This window comes from Leguminivora glycinivorella, chromosome 13 (assembly GCF_023078275.1).
Source record: "Leguminivora glycinivorella isolate SPB_JAAS2020 chromosome 13, LegGlyc_1.1, whole genome shotgun sequence".
Taxonomy (NCBI): Eukaryota; Metazoa; Arthropoda; class Insecta; order Lepidoptera; family Tortricidae; genus Leguminivora; species Leguminivora glycinivorella.
The window spans coordinates 22,358,166-22,379,314 of NC_062983.1; the positions used below are offsets into that span (position 1 = coordinate 22,358,166).

The window sequence follows — 21,149 nt, forward strand, 5'->3', positions numbered from 1 at the left end:
GATGTTCAGAACAGCCAACTATCGTGCTTAACGGTGCACCTCTAGAGGTGATCAGCAAGTTTTGCTACCTTGGCTCGCTTGTGTCGTGCAATCTTTCGCTTGACGCGGAGATCGACTCCCGCATCGGCAAAGCGGCCACAACGTTCGGGAGGCTCCGTACAAGGGCTTGGGACAATAAACATCTCACGGTAAAAACGAAAATTCTCATTTACCAAGCATGTGTCCTAAGTACACTTCTGTACGGAGCGGAAACTTGGACATCGTACGCAAAACAAGAACGCCGGCTGAACTCCTTTCACATGCGCTGTGTGCGGAGCATACTGGGCATCACATGGAAGGATCGCGTGACAAACGAGTCTGTTCTAGCCGAGGCACAGCTTCCTAGTATCACAGCCATACTAAAGAAGAGGCGACTGAGGTGGCTCGGGCATGTGTATCGAATGGAGCAGACTCGTTTACCACGTCAAATCCTGCTGGGAGAGGTTGCAGATGCAAAGAGACCGGTCGGACGGCCAATGCTGCGCTTTAAAGATTGCGTGAAGCGTGACATGGTCACATTTGATATTCCATGCAACCAGTGGCAGCGGCTGGCCGAAGACCGACCCACGTGGCGCCGTGTTGTCCATGACGGTCAATCCAAGCACGACAACGCCTGGTTCTCCTCCTTGAATGATAAACGCATGAGGCGTCACGAGCAGGCCTCTAACCCCCGCCCATCTGGGGGAGCATACACCTGCCATGTGTGCGGACGAGGGATCCTCTCTCGAATTGGGCTATACAGCCACGAACGTAAGTGTCGAAAGGATGCTGCTTGAATCATCTGTTATAGATGCAAAGGCCTGTTATTATTATTAATGTCGAGTATTAATCGGATTATAAATTATGTCCGTTGGGCTCTAATCTAGACCAGCTTATCGCTTAGTACTTGTTTATATCTTAGCAAAACACACTAAACACAAGATTAGCCTGAGACCGGATCTATAACTGTAGGATAGGAACAGGTCTTACAGGTCTCTCAATTATTCATTGGCTTTTATTTTTCATTTTCAGTGCCTTGTTTTGGTTCCGTATTTCATACCAAAAAGGAACCCTTATCCATAGTTTATAGTAACAATCTGTCTGTCCGTCCACCCGTCTGTTTGTAACTTTGTACAGTCAAGTGCAAAAATACGTATCAATTTTATCCGCTCAAAAATATGTACCGAGACCTTATTCCGCCGACATAAAGTGCTATGGGACATATTTTTGATAAGTTGTACGCACCCATATTTTTACACTTGACTGTATATAGGATATTCACAATAATCATGAAATATTGTTACATTGTTGTTAAAATGGTATTTGTAAGTAAATAACCCCTGACCTTCGTCACCCCGCTACAGCAAACATCACCGGGAAGCGAAGCAACTGGGTAATAATACGTAATTATGTACGTCGTTATGTCGGTCTTTCCCAACTTACGACACCCATCATACAGCCGACAACACAGTTTCAAAAGCAACCTTATAAATTAACAATAAAGCCGTTCTCTGGCAGCTTGAATTAAGTTTGCTGCTGGTTGTATGACTTGTACGTGGTTCTCGTCTTTACCGTAAACCAAGTAGGATTTGCGTTATTCAACAGCTAATGGAATAACATGTAACGACTGCTAAAGCCGTAGTGGAGTTTATAGGACTGGAATGTACAATTACATGTTGACGGTTGGGTTGTTAATAAGATAGTAATTAAGGTTTTGCCACACAGTACGCGTCACGCACTCAATGCGTCCCGCTGGCGTACCCTTATCACGCAGCCTGTTTGGCTAAGCCTTGAAGATTGTCCAAAATAATACAAATTATTTAATTTAGCCCAAATATTCTACGACATTAAGGACATAGCGGGAGACAAATGGCAAGAAAAGGCAAAGGACAGGAAACAATGGGCAAAATTGGAGGAGGCCTTTACCCTACCGAGGGGTTCTCATCACAAATAAAAAATAAAAAGTAACACTAAAAATGTACCTGAAATTTAAAATGTAAAAATTATTAATTATCTTTTAAAAATTGTCGCATGTACATTAAGTAAATTTTAATAATGCATGTAAAAAAGTGAGAAAAATAAAAGGCTTATTTATTTATTTATTTATTCTACCTGAGATTAAACAAATATACCTATTATACCTAAACACCTTTCCGCTTTCTTCGCTATCACTCTAAATCCATTTATTTAAAATAAAGATGTCCGTGATTGGCGATTGGACCTTTAATGTTCACTGTAGTTCCTCTGACCTTTTCTAAATGTTAATAAAAGAAAAGAACATAAAGCCATCAGCTGGTCAGTCAAGCGTTTTCAGTGTTACTCGCTTATGCAACTAAATGTTTGGACGTGTTTGCAGACGAGGTGATTGGCAAGCTGTGCTTGCGGCTAGACTATAAGGCGCTGCAACGTAAGTGCGTGTGCCTCTGTGCTTGCCTGTTATCCTTCTCATCGCACATTTACAGAAGATTCACGGGGTTTATCGCCAACATGGATGATAGAAATTTTGTTATATGCATCTCTATCGCTCGGTGCAAGAGTGATAGAGACAAATAACGATCTCGAGATTCTGGTCGTAGAAGACCCTCAAGATCGCTGAATTAAATAATGAGTCTGCCAGAGACCGGAGATCTAACCGCGAAAACAGAAGTTACGTTGTCTGCCTCTCAAATCTCTCTATCATAGCATTCATAACAATAGAGAGGTAGATGATGTTGTTTGTTTCGGGGTACGATCTCTATATTATTTGATTGGGCAAGCGATCCGCTGGAATTGCACCCAAAGAATTCATCAGTTACGATAGATTTTCATCGTGAAATCATTTGAAAAAAATCATCGTTTCTGTCTTTTGTTTGTACAGATAGCAGCTGAAAACGCTGAGCAGGCCGGGTGCTTAAATGATCTGCACACTATTTTGTGTACAGTTAGATTCTTTTGAACACCCGACCAGCTCGGCGAACTTCTTCGGCTGACTACTGTTGTGTCGACGTTTTGACCAAGGCGTTTGAACATGCGTTTATCTGTGCTTGCCTGTCGATCCTCCTTCTCATTCGTTTGACCTCATTCATCATTCTATTTCTGTGATTTTTGTGTCTGTATTGTCCTGTCGTCAATTATCAATGTTCAACAAATTCTTCAGTTTCTTGGTATGCTTTTGACGTGAGTAGGCGACATGGAAGCCGTTTGGTAGATCAGTAGCATGTTTGTTCTTATCTCTTGACCATTTATTATTATCGATCATGTGTGTATACGGTCCGTCATAATTCCGTAAATTTTTTACAGACCTATCTATATGAATAAGAACCTTTAAAGTAGGAATATTTTTACGTAAAAAGTGGCGCTGCCATAAATAATATTTTCGTTAGTCTGAGCGAGAAGAGAAGAGTCGTAGTATGTATTGGATCTACTATATATAGTTTTAGCTAAGACGGACTTGAGGGTAAGAAATTCGCATTACTTACTGATTTCACGACTATGGCTGAGTCATAAAAATACGCCGTTCAAAGTAATTTCACCATAACTTTCTTGTTACTATCGTAAAATCATTTCTTTGATAATTGATTCCGATAATTGGCACGTTTTAGCTGCCGTTATTAATGAAATGCGTAACACAAATACCAGCTAGGCAAGTACAAAAAGCGCGCTGAGTATATAACTGGTTTTAAGAAAGTGGTTGCCAGTTCATCTCATTCGACATTGGCGTGGGTAATGTGGGTATGGCAATGAATTGCTAAATATTATGTACTTCATTAGTGCGTATAGTATGAGGGTGTTGAAACATAACATTGCCACACGATTTAAATTTCTTATTCACGCTCTTATTTAGAATAAACCGATAATTGTTAGGGTTCCGTAGTCAACTAGGAACCCTTATAGTTTCGCCATGTCTGTCTGTCCGTCCGTCCGTCCGTCCGTCCGCGGATAATCTCAGTAACCGTTAGCACTAGATATCTGAAATTTAGTACCAATGTGTATATCAATCACGCCAACAAAGTGCAAAAATAATAAAAAAAACTAAATCGAAATCGGTCCATCCGTTCGGGAGCTACGATGCCACAGACAGACACACACACAGACAAACAGACAGACAGACAGACAGACAGACAGACACGTCAAACTTATAACACCCCTTCGTTTTTACGTCGGGGGTTAAAAAATGGAAAAAAATGTTTTATTAGGGTACCCCCCCTACATGTAAAGTGGGGGCTGATATTTTTTTTCATTCCAACCCCCACGTGTGATATATTGTTGGATAGGTATTTAAAAATGAATAAGGGTTTACTAAGATCGTTTTTTGATTCTATTAATATTTTTGGAAATAATCACTTTTAAAGGAAAAAAAAGTGCGTCCCCCCCCTCTAACTTTTGAACCGTATGTTTAAAAAATATGAAAAAAATCACAAAAGTAGAACTTTATAAAGACTTTCTAGGAAAATTGTTTTGAACTTGATAGGTTCAGTAGTTTTTGAGAAAAACACGAAAAACTACGGAACCCTACACTGAGCGTGGCCCGACACGCTCTTGGCCGTTTTTTTTTCATTATACAATGGTTTCTTGACGATGTACACAGCGCTCCTTTAGGAAAGATATTGTCAGCTTATAATTAACTAAACATAAATAATTAAATATCATCGTGACATTCATAATTATAATTTAAATTCATGTAAAAAGGGTCCATAAACTTACCGACCAACAGTTATCGTTACGAATCAGCAATTTTTTTCTAACATTATTAAAGATTGGTAATTGCCAGTGATCGGAACTATGGGAGCAAAACTTTAACAAAACCTTAGAGCTTACGTAATAACCTAACCTAACCTAACCACAAAATTAAAATTTTGAAAAAACCCCCGACCGCGACCTAGTGGACCGATTTTCATGAAACATGGCTAAGAACACTCCCGACTAACACAGCTTTCAAATAAAAAAAACTAAATCGAAATCGGTTCATCCGTTCGGGAGCTACGATGCCACAGACAGACACACACACAGACAGACAAACAGACAGACAGACATACACGTCAAATTTATAACACCCCGTCGTTTTTGCGTCAGGGGTTAAAAGAAAACCACGATTATTATTTTCAGATCAGTGTTAAATATGATTCTATACCTGAATCCAAGATTTACATTATTTTATTACAAGGACTGTATAATATCTACTTAGCAAGTAGTAGTAGTAAACGCTTTACTGTACAGAACAAATTACATGTACAGAGAGTAATTATAACGGTTATGTACAAAGGCGACCTTATCCCTTTAAGGGATCTCTTCCAGCTAACCTTGCAAGTTTTGTTAAAGTTTTGCTCCCATAGTTCCGATCACTGGTAATTGCGAAACCTAGTTTAAATTGTCAGGTATATTATGTTCATGTTTTATTGTTCGCTTCGTAGTACTCGTAGGTGTTGTCACCGTTTAGCTGAGTAATGATAATCGTAACGGTATTGGGAGCAGCATATTAGCATACGTATAGGACCGGCCTACATTCTTCCTCTTGGCAACCGCCTCCTACCGGTTCAACTCTGGTATATAATACACACGAAATGGATAGCATTGAAAGAAATTATAAGTTGTGATTATCTTAAAATTTGTCTTAGCTATCCCTATACGTGCCGCACCCAACGGGACCTTGCTGAATGAACGAAAAAGAAAGTATGTCATATTTTTAGAGGAGTTTGACATATCTACGTCTATGGGAGCACTTTCATACTTTACCGCTTGTCAAATAAGTGCAGAATTCGCCTAATCTGACTCTATGCATATAAGTGTTACATAGCGACATGATCGCAAATTACACAACATATAATTACCTAATGCCAGGGGCGGCTCACTCCGCGGTTCTATCGCCGCGCTACAAGTACATGCTGGCGGCCGCGAGTTCGCGGCCTAATCAGGGGTGGCGCGCGTTTTCACGGAACGCACGTTCGCACTTTCTATTGTTACTTTACGTCGCGAGTTTTTTTTAAGTTTTATATGCGATGTCCACGTGTGAATGGCTAATGGTGCTTAGATAAACAGACATCATGAGTAAAATAGGACAATCTTACACATATCTACTATTGATTAAGTCCCATGGAAAAGTTCAATAAAGCTTTTGATGTTGGTGGGACTTAAACAAAAATATATAAATACTGTACATATTACCTAGAAAGTACCCAAGACTGGAATGTAGTAGCATAACCTTTCATCTGAGTATTAATTCATTTTAATCCATAGCCAACCCTATCATCCGACGCTGCGCACGTGCGGCTCGTTTCTTTGTTAGAATTTTGTAGGCATTTAAAAGGCGGCATTTCGTGAACATCAAAGCAGTGGGCCTTCTGTACTTGTACTATTATATATTCTGTGCTAATGCCAGAAACCACATGGCCGTACATATTTGCATTGCACATACATACGTATCACTCTCGCATCTTTTGCCTTTTTATGTCAATCGAAAGTGATTCAGCCACACAGCTGACACAGCGATAACAAACCACAGTGAATTCACCAGCATAACACGCGTGTGCATTGTGTAACCCAACGAACAATGGCGATCGTGCGCTGATCAGCTGTTCCCGCTCGCCTTGACTACAATCCCTTTCGATACCCAATACAGTGGTTCGATTTTCAAATTTTTCTCGTTCTACGGTAAATAATCGAAGCATTATGGATTGTTCCAATTTGTATCTGTTTTGAGCATAGCTGTTCTTTGTAACGAAATTTTTGATCTTAGTGGTTGTGAACCTGGACCATATCAACCGTATGGTCCGTATGGCCTTGTGATTAAAGAAGAAATAGAAATATTTTTTATATGTGATCTAACCTTAGCTTGTCCTTTCCCCTTTTATTTGACGACCGGTTTGGCCTAGTCGGTAGTGACCCTGCCTGCTATGCCGCGGTCCCGGGTTCGAATCCCGGTAAGGGCATTTATTTGTGTGATGAACACAGATATTTGTTCCGGAGTCATGGATGTACAATACAATACTCTTTATTGCACACCTTGATAAAATACAACAATACAAAACAAGGAAGAAACACGAACAAAGGTAAACAACAGGCGGTCTTATCGCTAAAGAGCGATTTCTTCCAGACAACCTTAAGGTAGCGGAAATTGATAAATTTACATAATGTCAGTAGGTGTCAGCAAATTCGAAGAAATAAACTTATCGCACAATATAGGCAAAAAAAATAAAATATTATACATAAACATACATATATAAAGATAAATAACTAAATGCATAAATATATAAATAAAATATATATAAATAAATACACATAACAGTACCAGGTTATTTAGAAGGAGTAGTCAGACAAAAATATTACGGAAGAGATAAAAAATGGAGTTTAAGTAGTCTCTTGAAAGAGTTTAGAGTTGAGAGGATGTTTTCTATGTATATATGTATTTGTGTATTATATATGTCGTTGTCTGAGTACCCATAACACAAACCTTCTTGAGCTTACCGTGGGACTCGGTCAATCTGCGTAAGAATGTCCTATAATATTTATTTATTTATTTATTTTATTGGGGATCTACAGAGCATGCCTTTTCTTTTATACCCTTCTCTCACCTGTCATCTTACCGTTCACTTGCGTTCTTTTCACACCATTGCTCACACAGTCTATCCACCTTTTCCTCGGTTTTCCTTTCCAGTCACTTCCCGCCACTTTAACGTTTCTCGTCACATGACTTTCATCCCTCCGCATCTCAAAGCCGTACCACGCTATACGATTTGCTCTTACTTTTTATACCACGTATACCAACTATAGATGTTTAGGTATAGACGGAATGATTCCAACACAGCTTATAGACTACATCAAGCCTCGAGATAAGATTTTAAGCCTACTTCCAACTCTGCTGATTTTAGCAGAACATACACGTCTACAAAGTTCGATTCTATCACCAATGGATAGAGTTGTTTTCCGCCAGTTTGTGTACAAGCATTGTTGAGATTCTCACGCGGCGACCTTCGGCGAGGTTTCCGGTTGCCGGCTCATTAGGTTTTCTCGTTTGACTGTTGCCATTGTTTGTAATTGTTTATATCCTATTGTATCTTTAATTAGCTGAAGTAATCGGACGATTGAATTAAAATAAGTAAATTAATTTACACTTTTTTATGTGTAAATAAGGTTCCTTTTACAAGCTTTTTCCGTTTTAAATTCGTTTTTAGAGTTCTATCAATACTCGCCCAATGACTGAACTGTTCAATCAAAATCATTCAGTGGTTGATTAACCGTAGACCACAATTAATAAGCAACTAAGTAATACGTTCCGTACTAAATGTAATTTCGACTCTATTCGTTTACAATAGAGTGCACACAATCGGTAGGTTGAATGGGCCCATACCATACATTGTGCTCTCAGCACTTGAGATAGTTGTATGGCCTTGGCTTCTCTGAGCCAAATATCAGACCTAGTCTTAAATTATCTAATCGTGTATCTTATCCGTAAGTTCCAGCAGATGTTAACTTCATATTGTTGTAATATTAGTTTCTAAAGTTGTGTATACTCACTTGTTTTCATTGTATTTGTTTGGGTTTGGGCAGAAGCAGAGACTCCTTTAAAAGAATACATTACAACGAAACGCCCACAGGGGCCATGTTTGCCAACATTCGCCCGCAATGCCTTAGCTTAACTTACATTAATAATAAGTCCTGCAATTGAATGACTTGTTTGTTAAAGCTCAGATTTTATAGAGCATCCGTTTATTATTCGAACTGGCATGGCATATAGACAAACAATTCGAAAAAAAAAACATTAATCATTAAGCCATCATCGGGTTACAGTTGGATCTTATTGCTATCGGGAGGACTAGAGGATCTTGCTATAGAGAGAGGAGGTATCTCGTTTCAATAAAGAATACTATGCTAATGATTAATTAATGCCTTATAATAATGTTTAACCCATTTGGCCTTATATCAAAGCACCAATTGCAGACTTTCCTACTCATAATTGATTTACCCTTGCGGTTTCCCCGAGGCGCCGCCGCCGCTCCTCGCCGGAACAGTCAACCCGCCTTGTTTACTTTCTCTTCAAGCACATAATAGAGCCTTCCCAAGACACAAGTTTGTGAAAACTGAATGTAATGAATATGTGAACCGTCTGACAGGTGATACTTGTTTTGCCGCGGTCGGTTAGATCGCGCTGATTACGAGACAATTGAATGGATCAAGTCTCAGTGGCCAAATTAAACGGGAGATAACCGTGAGAACATCTTCTCATGATACTTATGATTACTTACTGATGTACTTAGCAATTCTTACATATATTTTTTGCATTGTATAAGTATTTATTCGTAATAATTATTCGAAATAAAATGATCATGATACAATAGCACGTTTTGTTGAATGTACCAATGTTAGGACTTCTACGAATATTGAAATCGGAAAATCTATCTGTACATATTATATTTTTAGTGACACGGACCTAGATAACAATTACAAAATGTCAGACACTATTTGCTCCGCATTACGGTTCAATGACTTTTTTTTTATACCTTACTGTATACCTTCACCAACTCAATCATCATCAACGTTAACCACTCCTAAAGCCCTACTGCAACGATAAAATTGCAAACATTAATACATCCACTTCTCCACAGTGATAGAAAAACCTACCCCGCCGCCCGCGGCCACCGGCCCGCGCGGCGTGCAGGTCGTCAACACAGGGCCCGACCACACGTTCATTCTCGACGAGGAGGCGCTAAAGGAGCTGCTACACGATGAGGACATCAGGGAGCGAGCTGTGGTGGTCGTGTCCGTGGCCGGCGCCTTCAGGAAGGGCAAGAGCTTCCTGCTCGACTTCTTCCTTCGATATATGCACCACAAGGTTGGTCTTTATTTGAAAGTAGAATAGAATAGAAAAACGTTTATTGCAGAAACCATCCTACAGTACCACATACATTTAAAAAAAGAAAAACCGGCCAAGAGCGTGTTGGGCCACGCTCAGTGTAGGGTTCCGTAGTTTTCCGTATTTTTCTCAAAAACTACTGAACCTATCAAGTTCAAAACAATTTTCCTAGAAAGTTTTTATAAAGTTCTACTTTTGTGATTTTTTTCATATTTTTTAAACATATGGTTCAAAAGTTAGAGGGGGGGGACGCACTTTTTTTCCTTTAGGAGCGATTATTTCCGAAAATATTAATATTATCAAAAAACGATCTTAGTAAACCCTTATTCATTTTTAAATACCTATCCAACAATATATCACACGTTGGGGTTGGAATGAAAAAAAATATCAGCCCCCACTTTACATGTAGGGGGGTACCCTAATAAAACATTTTTTTTCATTTTTTATTTTTGCACTTTGCTGGCGTGATTGATATACATATTGGTACCAAATTTTAGCTTTCTAGTGCTAACGGTTACTGAGATTATCCGCGGACGGACGGACGGACGGACAGACAGACAGACATGGCGAAACTATAAGGGTTCCTAGTTGACTACGGAACCCTAAAAAAAAGAGATCTTATGAACTAAATACTTAAAACTATATTGCTTATTATTAGCATGCAACAAAAGGTGCTGATGCTGCAGAAGGAGGCCACAAAAGGACTCCACTCAGCATATGCTCCAGCATATAATGCTGCAGTGCTGGTCTTCCGTGAAGCCCAGGAAGTAAGAAGAAGGAAGAAGGTTCCTTTAACTTAAATATGTCAGAGCGAAGCTGCTACCTTAGTGGCTGGAACTTAATGGCATATCATATGTGTGTTTATTAAACTATTATTTTAATTTAACTCCTAGAAGTTGAATTCATCTTTAAAGTTAAGAATCCTGAAAATAACAAAAGATTCATAATTTAATAATTGAAAGGATGCCGTACCGTAATAACCGTGTTAATGTTGTCGAGTTATTCATTAAATAAATAGAAGGTAATGCTATTATTTAATTATGTATTTCTGTAATATTACAACGCACCGTGACTGTTCGATAACTTCCGATAAGATGCATATGGCAATGTTTGAATGTTTACAATAATAATCGCTGAAGCACGCTGAATATTAATTTATTTGATATGCATCGCAGGCTCCTTTTTATTGTTTTTTTTTTATGTCAATGTTTTCCTACTAACAAGTGTTCTCAACGGAACATTTTACAACTCATCATGTCTAAATATCGCGTTGAACGAATCTTAAGGACTCCATTAACCGAATGGATCCATATTGACTGTGGCAAATGTGTGTATTCGTTTTAGTACGGTAGCGGCGGCGGCGGCGGCGACTGGCTGGGCGCGCCGGACGAGCCCCTGCAGGGCTTCAGCTGGCGCGGCGGCTCCGAGCGAGACACCACCGGCATCCTCATGTGGTCCGAGGTCTTCAAGGCCACTCTGGAGAATGGAGAGAAGGTGAGAACCGACATGATCCTTAAAATCCACCGCTAATTATCGTGTCGACACTCGTCGCGACAACTAGCACACGCGCCAGGCTGCAACCCAACCTTCTTACATTCTGAGAAAGTTCACGATGTCGGTCCGTTCTAAAGGATGAACATCCGGGGTGGAAATTGACATTGAGCGTCTTCTATGCTCACTCTACCCATATACATACTCTAGTAGGCCTAGCACATGATGGCCGCGGGAGTATGTCGCCGCGAGATAGATGACACGTCTTTGTCTAATTGTATTAATGACATAAGGACAGGTAGTCTATCTCGCGGCGACATACTCCCGCGGCCATCATGTGCTAGGCCTGTAGAACAAGCTTCCTCCTACACAATATACCTACTTTGGACTGTCAAAAAATATGTGGGCTCCTGGTTAAGTTACTATCGCCCGCCGGCTGACGCAATACTGGGACACGTGTTCAGTCTTGCATGCCGCTAGTCAATCCCCTTTAACCCCTCCCTGTGATCCGTATAGTTTTGCTGATATAGCGACTGTCACTACCGTACCCTGGCACAACCGTACCCAGTTTACCTTACCTTCGTTGGATCAGATCAGTGTAATGTCTGTAATCTCTGTACGGACCACGTTTATATAATTTACATGTGTTTGTGACAGGTGGCGATAATCCTGCTGGACACGCAGGGCGCGTTCGACAGCGAGTCGACGGTGCGCGACTGCGCGACAGTGTTCGCGCTGTCGACCATGCTGTCCTCCGTGCAGATCTACAACCTGTCACAGAACATCCAGGAGGACGACTTACAACACTTGCAGGTCAGTAACAGTGAGACCATCATTTCTGGCGGGCAAGCACGGTCGCGTGATAAACGATGTAACCTCAGGCCGTCCTTTTCGCACTATTTGTAAGTGCTATAGAGACGCACCGATGCGATATAGTTTATCCAACTAGTGTGCTACGCCCGCTGGACACACAAGGCGCGTTCGATAGCATACTTAACAGAACATTCAGGAACACTACTGAACAATATTTGATGGTTAGCGATACCGGCAGTAACAACTGAATGATTAATTGATTACTGTCCATTTGTCCAACAGCATGTCCGCATGCCTGCTCCTGTACCTACAATGTCACATTTCTATTTGGTACATTTCCAAATAGAAAATATCACTCTTTAAATGTACAGTCAGCCAATAAAGTGGTTTACCACTTTTCGACCTTATGTGTTTAGAAAATATAGTCGAAAAGTGGTAAACCACTTTCTTAGCTGACCATACCATTTATGGAAAATCACAACATAGCCTACTGAGCTTCACTTTCACCCACTCAGAGGGTGACATTGCTGTTCCCGTTACGTATACCAGGCGTGGCGGTTCAGAGGTTAATGGAATGTTGACGCTACTGAGCGCAGGCCATTCATTGACTCGCACATTAGCCAAGCTGACATTTGATACTTACCTACGCTTAGCAGGGAAAAAGGCTTCTATCTATATAATAGGCAACTAGATTGTACTTAAAATATTTTATACCATGCACGAAATAAAGCATCCGATAATTATAAGAAAAATTGGGACAGAACTTATTTTTAACTCTAATTTATATTGGGGTATTGGCACAAAAGTAATGACACACTCTACAAAACTCTATACATTTCCTTTCTCAAGTTAATTGTTTTCGATAATATTCTAGTATGTTGTAGAACATTCTAGGTACTTCTAATGTGAGGGTATATAAAGCCGCCCTCGTGATTGGTTTAGTTAGATTGAAATAAAATGGACGAGCGACAAGTTCGAACACTACTTATACGAGTACTTGTTAGGCCACAGTGCGCGGGCTGCGGCTGACAATATCAACACTGCATTGGGCGCTGGAAGTACAAGCCATGCCACGGTGTCCAGATGGTTTGACCGTTTTAAATCAGGAGACAGGAGCCTTGAAAGTCAGTCACGCTCAGGGCGACCACCTGCATTCAATGATGACGATTTACGCCGCGAACTACAGTCGAATCCTGATGCTACTACTCGTGAATTAGCGGAAGCACTTAACTGCAGTCACCACGCTGTGGAATACCATCTGCATGAGCTTGGGTATCGAAAAGTTTTGGCTCGATGGGTACCACACATCCTTACCGACGCCAGTCGTGCAGTCCGTGTTGCCATCTGTCAATCACTTTTGCTGCGACCCCGACGTAAAGAGTTTTTGACTGATCTGGTTACGGGAAATGAATCATGGATTTATTATGAGAACGATACACGTCGTGCTTTTTGGCTGCCTCGAGAAGAAACGCCACCAACTCAACCGAAGCTGAGTCAAAAGAACCGCTTAAAAGTTTTGCCTTGTTGTTTCTGGGACTCGCAAGGCATGCTGTTTCATGAACTATTACACAATGAAACTGTAAACGCATACAAATATTCAACACAGCTCACCGAACTACTCGTATCTTCTGCTATCAAGAAAAAACGACGAAGACGAGCCACTGTAATTTTTAACCCCCGACGCAAAAACGAAGGGGTGTTATAAGTTTGACGTGTCTGTCTGTCTGTCTGTCTGTCCGTCTGTCTGTCTGTCTGTCTGTCTGTCTGTCTGTCTGTTTGTCTGTCTGTGTGTGTGTCTGTCTGTGGCATCGTAGCTCCCGAACGGATGAACCGATTTAGATTTAGTCTTTTTTGTCTGAAAGCTGAGTTAGTCGGGAGTGTTCTTAGCCATGTTTCATGAAAATCGGTCTACTATGTCGCAGTCGGGGGTTTTTTCAAAATTTTTACTACATGATAACGCTCGATCTCATGTCGCATCTACCGTTCGCCAACAGCTGCAGAACTTGGGCTGGGAGACGATACCCCACCCACCTTATTCTCCAGACCTCACACCATCAGACTTTCATTTGTTTAGAGCCCTGAAACGACATTTGCGGGGTAAACAATTCAATGATTTCCATGATGTACAGGTGGAGTTGAACAACTTTTTCGAGGCACAGCCATCAGAGTTCTGGGCGAAAGGCATCCAAACTTTGCCGGATCGTTGGCAAGAAGTCATAGATGCTAATAGTGATTACATCATCGACTAAGCTTTTTGTATTGTAATAATAATAAAAAATATAAAACGTAAACCAAGTGTCTCATTACTTTTGTGCCAACCCAATATTTTATAAATCAGATTGAAATTTATAAAGTAAATCAGTTGACCGTGACGTATCTCAATTCGATTTCATATTAATGAGGAGGCACACTGACAATTTATCCCGCCAGGCCGCGCCTGTGCAAGTGTTTAGGCATTTCACTGTCAATCATATGTGAGAGAGAGAAAAAAACATATCTTCTCGCTTGCAATGGACTAATAGGGTGGCGCCATCTGTCATAACCTTTGAGTGTACCTCCTCATTCCACATTAGCAAGTCGATCAAGATCGTTTTAACAGTTCTTAAAAAGAAGATGATTTGACTAGGAGGAAAATAGCCTCTAGTAATCAATCTGAGTCACAAGTACATAAGTGAGGAGTGTCTTTTCAAAAGGACTTATTTCTATAAGTCAACAAGGTTTATTTCTCTAGGAAGACATAGATAAAAATAACCTCTGTTGACTTATAGAAATAAGTCCTTTTGAAAAGACACTCCTCAAGTGATAACCGACTAATTAATTTAAGGATTTTGTTTGCAGTTATTCACGGAATACGGGCGACTGGCGTTAGAGGACAGCGGTCGCACACCTTTCCAGAGGCTTCAGTTCCTGGTCCGGGACTGGAGCTTCCCGTACGAGGCGGCGTACGGCGCCGAGGGCGGCAACACCATCCTGCAGCGGCGGCTCAAGGTAACCAAACATTTATAAATTAATATTGGGGACACCTTACACAGATCAACTTAGCCCCAAACTAAGCAAAGCTTGTACTATGGGTGCTAAGCGACGATATACATACTTAAATAGATAAATACATACTTTATATACATAGAAAACATCCATGACTCAGGAACAAATATCTGTGCTCATCACACAAATAAATGCCCTTACCAGGATTCGTACCCAGGACCGCGGCTCAGCAGGCAGGATCACTACCGACTGAGCCAGATCGGTCGTCAAATCGTCGTCGGTCGTCGTTATATAGTCCCTCAACATAAATATTCAGTTTTCTATGCACTTATAGAACCAGTCCAAAATAAGTTGGCAACTATTTTGATAGCCTCGTCGGTGCAAATGTTATTTTAAACATCAGACTTCGATTTAGTTATTATGTATGTAAATATGCAGCGGCGAAGCTATCAAGACCATTGGCCTCAAGCTACTTAAGTTGGAGCACCGACCGCACACGGATGGCTAGCGTCAGTGCGTTTTCTCATTATCCGAGCCGCCATCTTTGATTTTTGCCTTTGAAATCCTTCCTACATCCGATATCGGATCGGATATTGTGAAAACGCACTTAGACAGCACATGCCATTACAGAGCCTTTTTTTATACCACGTCGGTGGCAAACAGGTATACGGCCCGCTTGATGGAAAGGAACTTCCCATACGAATAATCATTGACGTTGGTCAAAAATTTTGCAAACAGAGAACAAAATGCAAAATAATTTGAGTTCTAGAATTCCTTCTATTGTTGGTATAGTTACATTAAAAACGTTTTTCTTGTCAGGTGTCAGACAAGCAGCACCCGGAGCTCCAGTCACTTCGGAAGCACATCACGTCGTGCTTCTCCGAAATAGCCTGCTTCTTACTGCCCCACCCGGGGCTGCGGGTCGCCACCAACCCGCAGTTCGACGGCCGGCTCGAAGGTAACCAAAAATTGTAACCCTATCTAGAAATCAAGACAAAAAAGATAAAATCGTATATAAATATGAGTGGTTATGGAAAATATATTAAAATTTGCATCACTCCCACAGACATAGAACCAGAATTCAAGCGGTCACTGCAGCAGCTAGTACCCATGCTGCTCGCCCCGCAGAACCTCGTGCCCAAGCTCATCAACGGACAGAAGGTCAAGGCCAAGGAGCTGGTGCAGTACTTCGTGTCCTACATGAACATTTACAAAGGGAATGAGCTGCCGGAACCCAAGAGTATGCTGGTGGTGAGTATATTTGCATATAATTCCTTATATTTCAGTGTACAGTCCAGAAATAGTCAGAAAGTGCCGTTGACTTAAGGCAACTTCCACAGTAGCTTATCGTTGGGCAAAAAGTCAACGCCATGAATTCGTCAGCGTCTTCTAGACGACCTATTGGACTCGTTCGTGTTCACGCGTGTTCAATTACTCATCAATATTTTTTCCACAGGCGACAGCGGAAGCGAACAACCTTACAGCCGTGGCCGAAGCTAAAGAAGTGTACACCACGCTCATGGAGGAAGTGTGCGGCGGCGCCAAGCCCTACCTGCAGACACAGCTGCTGGAGGCCGAGCACGGCCGGGTCCGGGACAAGGCGCTGCACGCCTTCCACTCCCAGCGCAAGATGGGCGGCGACGAGTTCAGCCAGTCCTACTGCGAGCAGCTCGTGCGGGTGAGTACCAGGGCTGCATGTGTTGGCAGGAGTGTGTAGCGACGCCACACTACCTGCAGACACAGCTGCTGGAGGCCGAGCACGGCCGGGTCCGGGACAAGGCGCTGCACGCCTTCCACTCCAAGCGCAAGATGGGCGGCGACGAGTTCAGCCAGTCCTACTGCGAGCAGCTCGTGCGGGTGAGTACCAGGGCTGCATGTGTTGGCAGGAGTGTGTAGCGACGCCACACTACCTGCAGACACAGCTGCTGGAGGCCGAGCACGGCCGGGTCCGGGACAAGGCGCTGCACGCCTTCCACTCCAAGCGCAAGATGGGCGGCGACGAGTTCAGCCAGTCCTACTGCGAGCAGCTCGTGCGGGTGAGTACCAGGGCTGCATGTGTTGGCAGGAGTGTGTAGCGACGCCACACTACCTGCAGACACAGCTGCTGGAGGCCGAGCACGGCCGGGTCCGGGACAAGGCGCTGCACGCCTTCCACTCCAAGCGCAAGATGGGCGGCGACGAGTTCAGCCAGTCCTACTGCGAGCAGCTCGTGCGGGTGAGTACCAGGGCTGCATGTGTTGGCAGGAGTGTGTAGCGACGCCACACTACCTGCAGACACAGCTGCTGGAGGCCGAGCACGGCCGGGTCCGGGACAAGGCGCTGCACGCCTTCCACTCCAAGCGCAAGATGGGCGGCGACGAGTTCAGCCAGTCCTACTGCGAGCAGCTCGTGCGGGTGAGTACCAGGGCTGCATGTGTTGGCAGGAGTGTGTAGCGACGCCACACTACCTGCAGACACAGCTGCTGGAGGCCGAGCACGGCCGGGTCCGGGACAAGGCGCTGCACGCCTTCCACTCCAAGCGCAAGATGGGCGGCGACGAGTTCAGCCAGTCCTACTGCGAGCAGCTCGTGCGGGTGAGTACCAGGGCTGCATGTGTTGGCAGGAGTGTGTAGCGACGCCACACTACCTGCAGACACAGCTGCTGGAGGCCGAGCACGGCCGGGTCCGGGACAAGGCGCTGCACGCCTTCCACTCCAAGCGCAAGATGGGCGGCGACGAGTTCAGCCAGTCCTACTGCGAGCAGCTCGTGCGGGTGAGTACCAGGGCTGCATGTGTTGGCAGGAGTGTGTAGCGACTAGCGACGCCACACTACCTGCAGACACAGCTGCTGGAGGCCGAGCACGGCCGAGTCCGGGACAAGGCGCTGCACGCCTTCCACTCCAAGCGCAAGATGGGCGGCGACGAGTTCAGCCAGTCCTACTGCGAGCAGCTCGTGCGGGTGAGTACCAGGGCTGCATGTACCACCACCACTACTACGGTTAAAGATCTGGAATAAATAACTGGGACAAGGACGGCTCACGATCCTTTCGTAGGATCAATAAGTTAGGCAGCGGCTAAATTCAATTCAATTCTTAGAAAAACGACAAAAAGCTATATACACTGTTTGGACATAAGCCTTCTCCAAACAGTTCCACCTCTCTCTCTGTCTTAGGGTACGTGTATACGCGAAGGCTCAGCGATTCACCTTCCGATCTCGTGTGAGGTCGTGCCTTTGCCTATCAAGTATTTAGTAAAGACATTTCATTATGAGACACTGACAGATTTTTTTTTATAGACACTTGAATGAATGTACCATCGTGGTGTACCTCGTATTGCAGGACCTGGAGGAGCAGTTCAAGCAGTTCAGCGCGCACAACGAGAGCAAGAACATCTTCAAGGCGGCGCGCACGCCCTCCGTGTACTTCGCCATCGCCATGTTCTTCTACGTGCTGAGCGGCGTGTTCGGGCTCGTCGGCCTCTACCCCATCGCCAACCTCTGCAACCTAGCCATGGGGCTCGCGCTGCTGACGCTAGTGCTGTGGGCCTACATCAGGTACTGGCTGTCTCTACGTGGCCTCTACCCCTCTACCCCATCGCCAACCTCTGCAACCTGGCCATGGGGCTCGCGCTGCTGACGCTAGTGCTGTGGGCCTACATCAGGTACTGGCTGTCTCTATGTGGCCTAGGCCTCTACCAACCTGACATCACGACCGCTACTAGCGTAACTCTATTGAATGACGTATCTCGTAGACTATCTTCTGTTATGCCTTCGTTATTTCTATGAATTATACAATAATGTATTATAATTTGATATCCAGGTACAGCGGAGAGATGCGGGAGCTAGGCGTGACTATCGACGACACGGCCAACGTGCTTTGGGAAAATGTAAGTTTTACTTTATTATGATAAAATTATATTTTGACCACTTATCACTCGAGCTACGTTTCATTTTACTCTAAATATCGTAAAGGTATCACGAGATTTATTGATAATGAATTTCCCAGGTGATGAAACCTCTATACCAAGCCGGTCTGGAGAAGGGCATGGAGCACGCGGCCAAAGCCGCCGCCGAGAGCGCGCTGGGGCCGCCGTCGCCCTCCGTCAACGGCAAGCACAAGCAGTTGTGATGCCCGCCCCCACGCCGACAGGGACGGAGCGACTCCCCCGCGCACGCGCCGGAGCGGGACGCAGCTCGTGCCGGCGGCGGCCCGGCACACGCCCGCAGACGGTCAGTGAGCGAACGACATATCGATGACATATCACCGGACGCGCGTAGGGTTACCGGTTTTATTCGGAATACAAACTTGCCGATCCCACTTCTGATGTCGGATTTGTTTTAACTCGCCCGTTTTATAATGCTTAATGGTAACCCGCCATTCAAATGAGCGTGTTTAGGGTCGCCCCTACTGTGTTCGGACGACATATCCGAGTTTAAATGTATCGATCCCACTTCTGGTGTCAGATTAATTTTAATTGACCTTTTATAATCCTAAAGAGGAACGTATATGTTTGTAAACCTGCGTATGTAGGGTCACCATCCATACTGTAATATAACATATTCGGATTTCTAACGTGTCGATCCTATTTCTGATGTCGAATTTTGGACAATAAGTAACCCTGTATGTAAATGTGTGTGTGTGTGTGTGTGTGAGTGGAGGCGCACGCGCGCACGCCTCCGTCGAGTAGCCGGTAAGTGTGCGGTTGTTTAGTGGCGATGTTAGCGTGCGGTGGCGGATTGTGTTCATGTCGAGTGTGTAGAAAATTATAAGGGTATCTAGTTTTAGTGTAGGAAAATTAATTGTTGCTTCTCCGACTATCCAGTCGGCATCCACAGTAGGACTAAAACGATATTTTAACAGTTATTGACCAACCCGCGAACCAATTTTTTTTTTACTTGAAATATCAGATGGTTTTAGTACATGTATAATACAAATATAGAATAGTAATATTATATTTTATAAATCGCGAGCCCATGTAAGAGTTTTAGTATAGTAGCACAAAAAACGAATATGGTCACATTAAGTAAATCGAAAATATCTAACGGACGGTTTGAATCACTTGTTGTAACGCACGGGAGTGTGGATGTACTTAAAATATTTGTAAGGATTTCTAAATTACTCTAAAACGTAGCATCAATAGTTTCATATTTTAAAAATGTAAATTTCTTGTAAAGCAATAATTGTAGTCATCAAAACCCCTTTTGTAAATATTGTTCGGTAGAAACCAAGTTTAAAGTGCCAATATAAATCTAATCTTTCCCGTATTGGCCAAAACTCTATCAAAATGTGGATTATATCTGTTGAAACTTCAGAGTTTATTTTGTTATTACATAGCGACTTGTAGAGTAGATTCTGGTCGTAGTTCTTCAAAAGTAGCTATTCTTGCCACTATGGTTCATGTAAAGGAACATCAGTCAAGGTATCACAATAAGTAGGTTGTGACGTGTTCGAAATTAGCATAGGCATAGAAAGTGTAGGTATAACGGCAGAGCATTTTCTCTTCGATATTAAATTTTGCTCAATTTGTGAGAATACCTAATAAAAGTACCAGCTTAAACTTTCAACTGCCTGATTTTATAGTCTCGAAATCAGAAAACTATACATCTCGTGTCTGTAAAGGCGGGTTCACATAGAGCAATTGGCCGCGCGAGGCGACCCGTGTGGGCTCGCCTTATGACTCGTTCCCTATTGTAAATAAAAGCCAAGAGTGCCTAAACTTCCATTGAGTAAGTTAAGGTAGAGTGAGATAGGATAGACTCCGCTGTGCCAAAGCATTCTGTTCAGTTCTCCGTCCCTTTCTGTGTGATCATTTTGGCTTGTAACATCTTCCATCTTTTTCGTAGAGACTAGTCAACATTTGACTGCTACGCGCATGACAATATTGTTTCGTATGTATTTAATTTTAACATTTTACCTAAACATTTGTCAAACTATTTGATTCTACTTTTCTATTTGACGTTTGTGTAGGTGAAGTATTTATATGTTCTTATGAGTCCATAATTTTAAATTAGGTTATGTCAATGTCATTATTAACTAGA

At 42.9% G+C, this 21,149-nt stretch overlaps 1 protein-coding gene across 1 annotated transcript in view; it reads left to right on the forward strand.

The window, feature by feature from the left end:
- Positions 1-19,951, forward strand: part of LOC125232425 (atlastin) — a 28,448-nt gene extending 8,497 nt beyond the window's left edge. The window contains exons 3-13 of the mRNA XM_048138082.1: positions 2,375-2,425; positions 9,603-9,823; positions 11,189-11,338; positions 11,993-12,148; positions 14,987-15,136; positions 15,953-16,091; positions 16,200-16,384; positions 16,590-16,811; positions 18,451-18,665; positions 18,931-18,997; positions 19,117-19,951. Of these exons, the coding sequence (XP_047994039.1) occupies positions 2,375-2,425; positions 9,603-9,823; positions 11,189-11,338; positions 11,993-12,148; positions 14,987-15,136; positions 15,953-16,091; positions 16,200-16,384; positions 16,590-16,811; positions 18,451-18,665; positions 18,931-18,997; positions 19,117-19,239 (1,679 nt within the window). The 3' untranslated portion in view covers positions 19,240-19,951. The remainder of the gene's footprint in view (positions 1-2,374; positions 2,426-9,602; positions 9,824-11,188; positions 11,339-11,992; positions 12,149-14,986; positions 15,137-15,952; positions 16,092-16,199; positions 16,385-16,589; positions 16,812-18,450; positions 18,666-18,930; positions 18,998-19,116) is intronic.
- Positions 19,952-21,149: the final 1,198 nt, after the last annotated feature.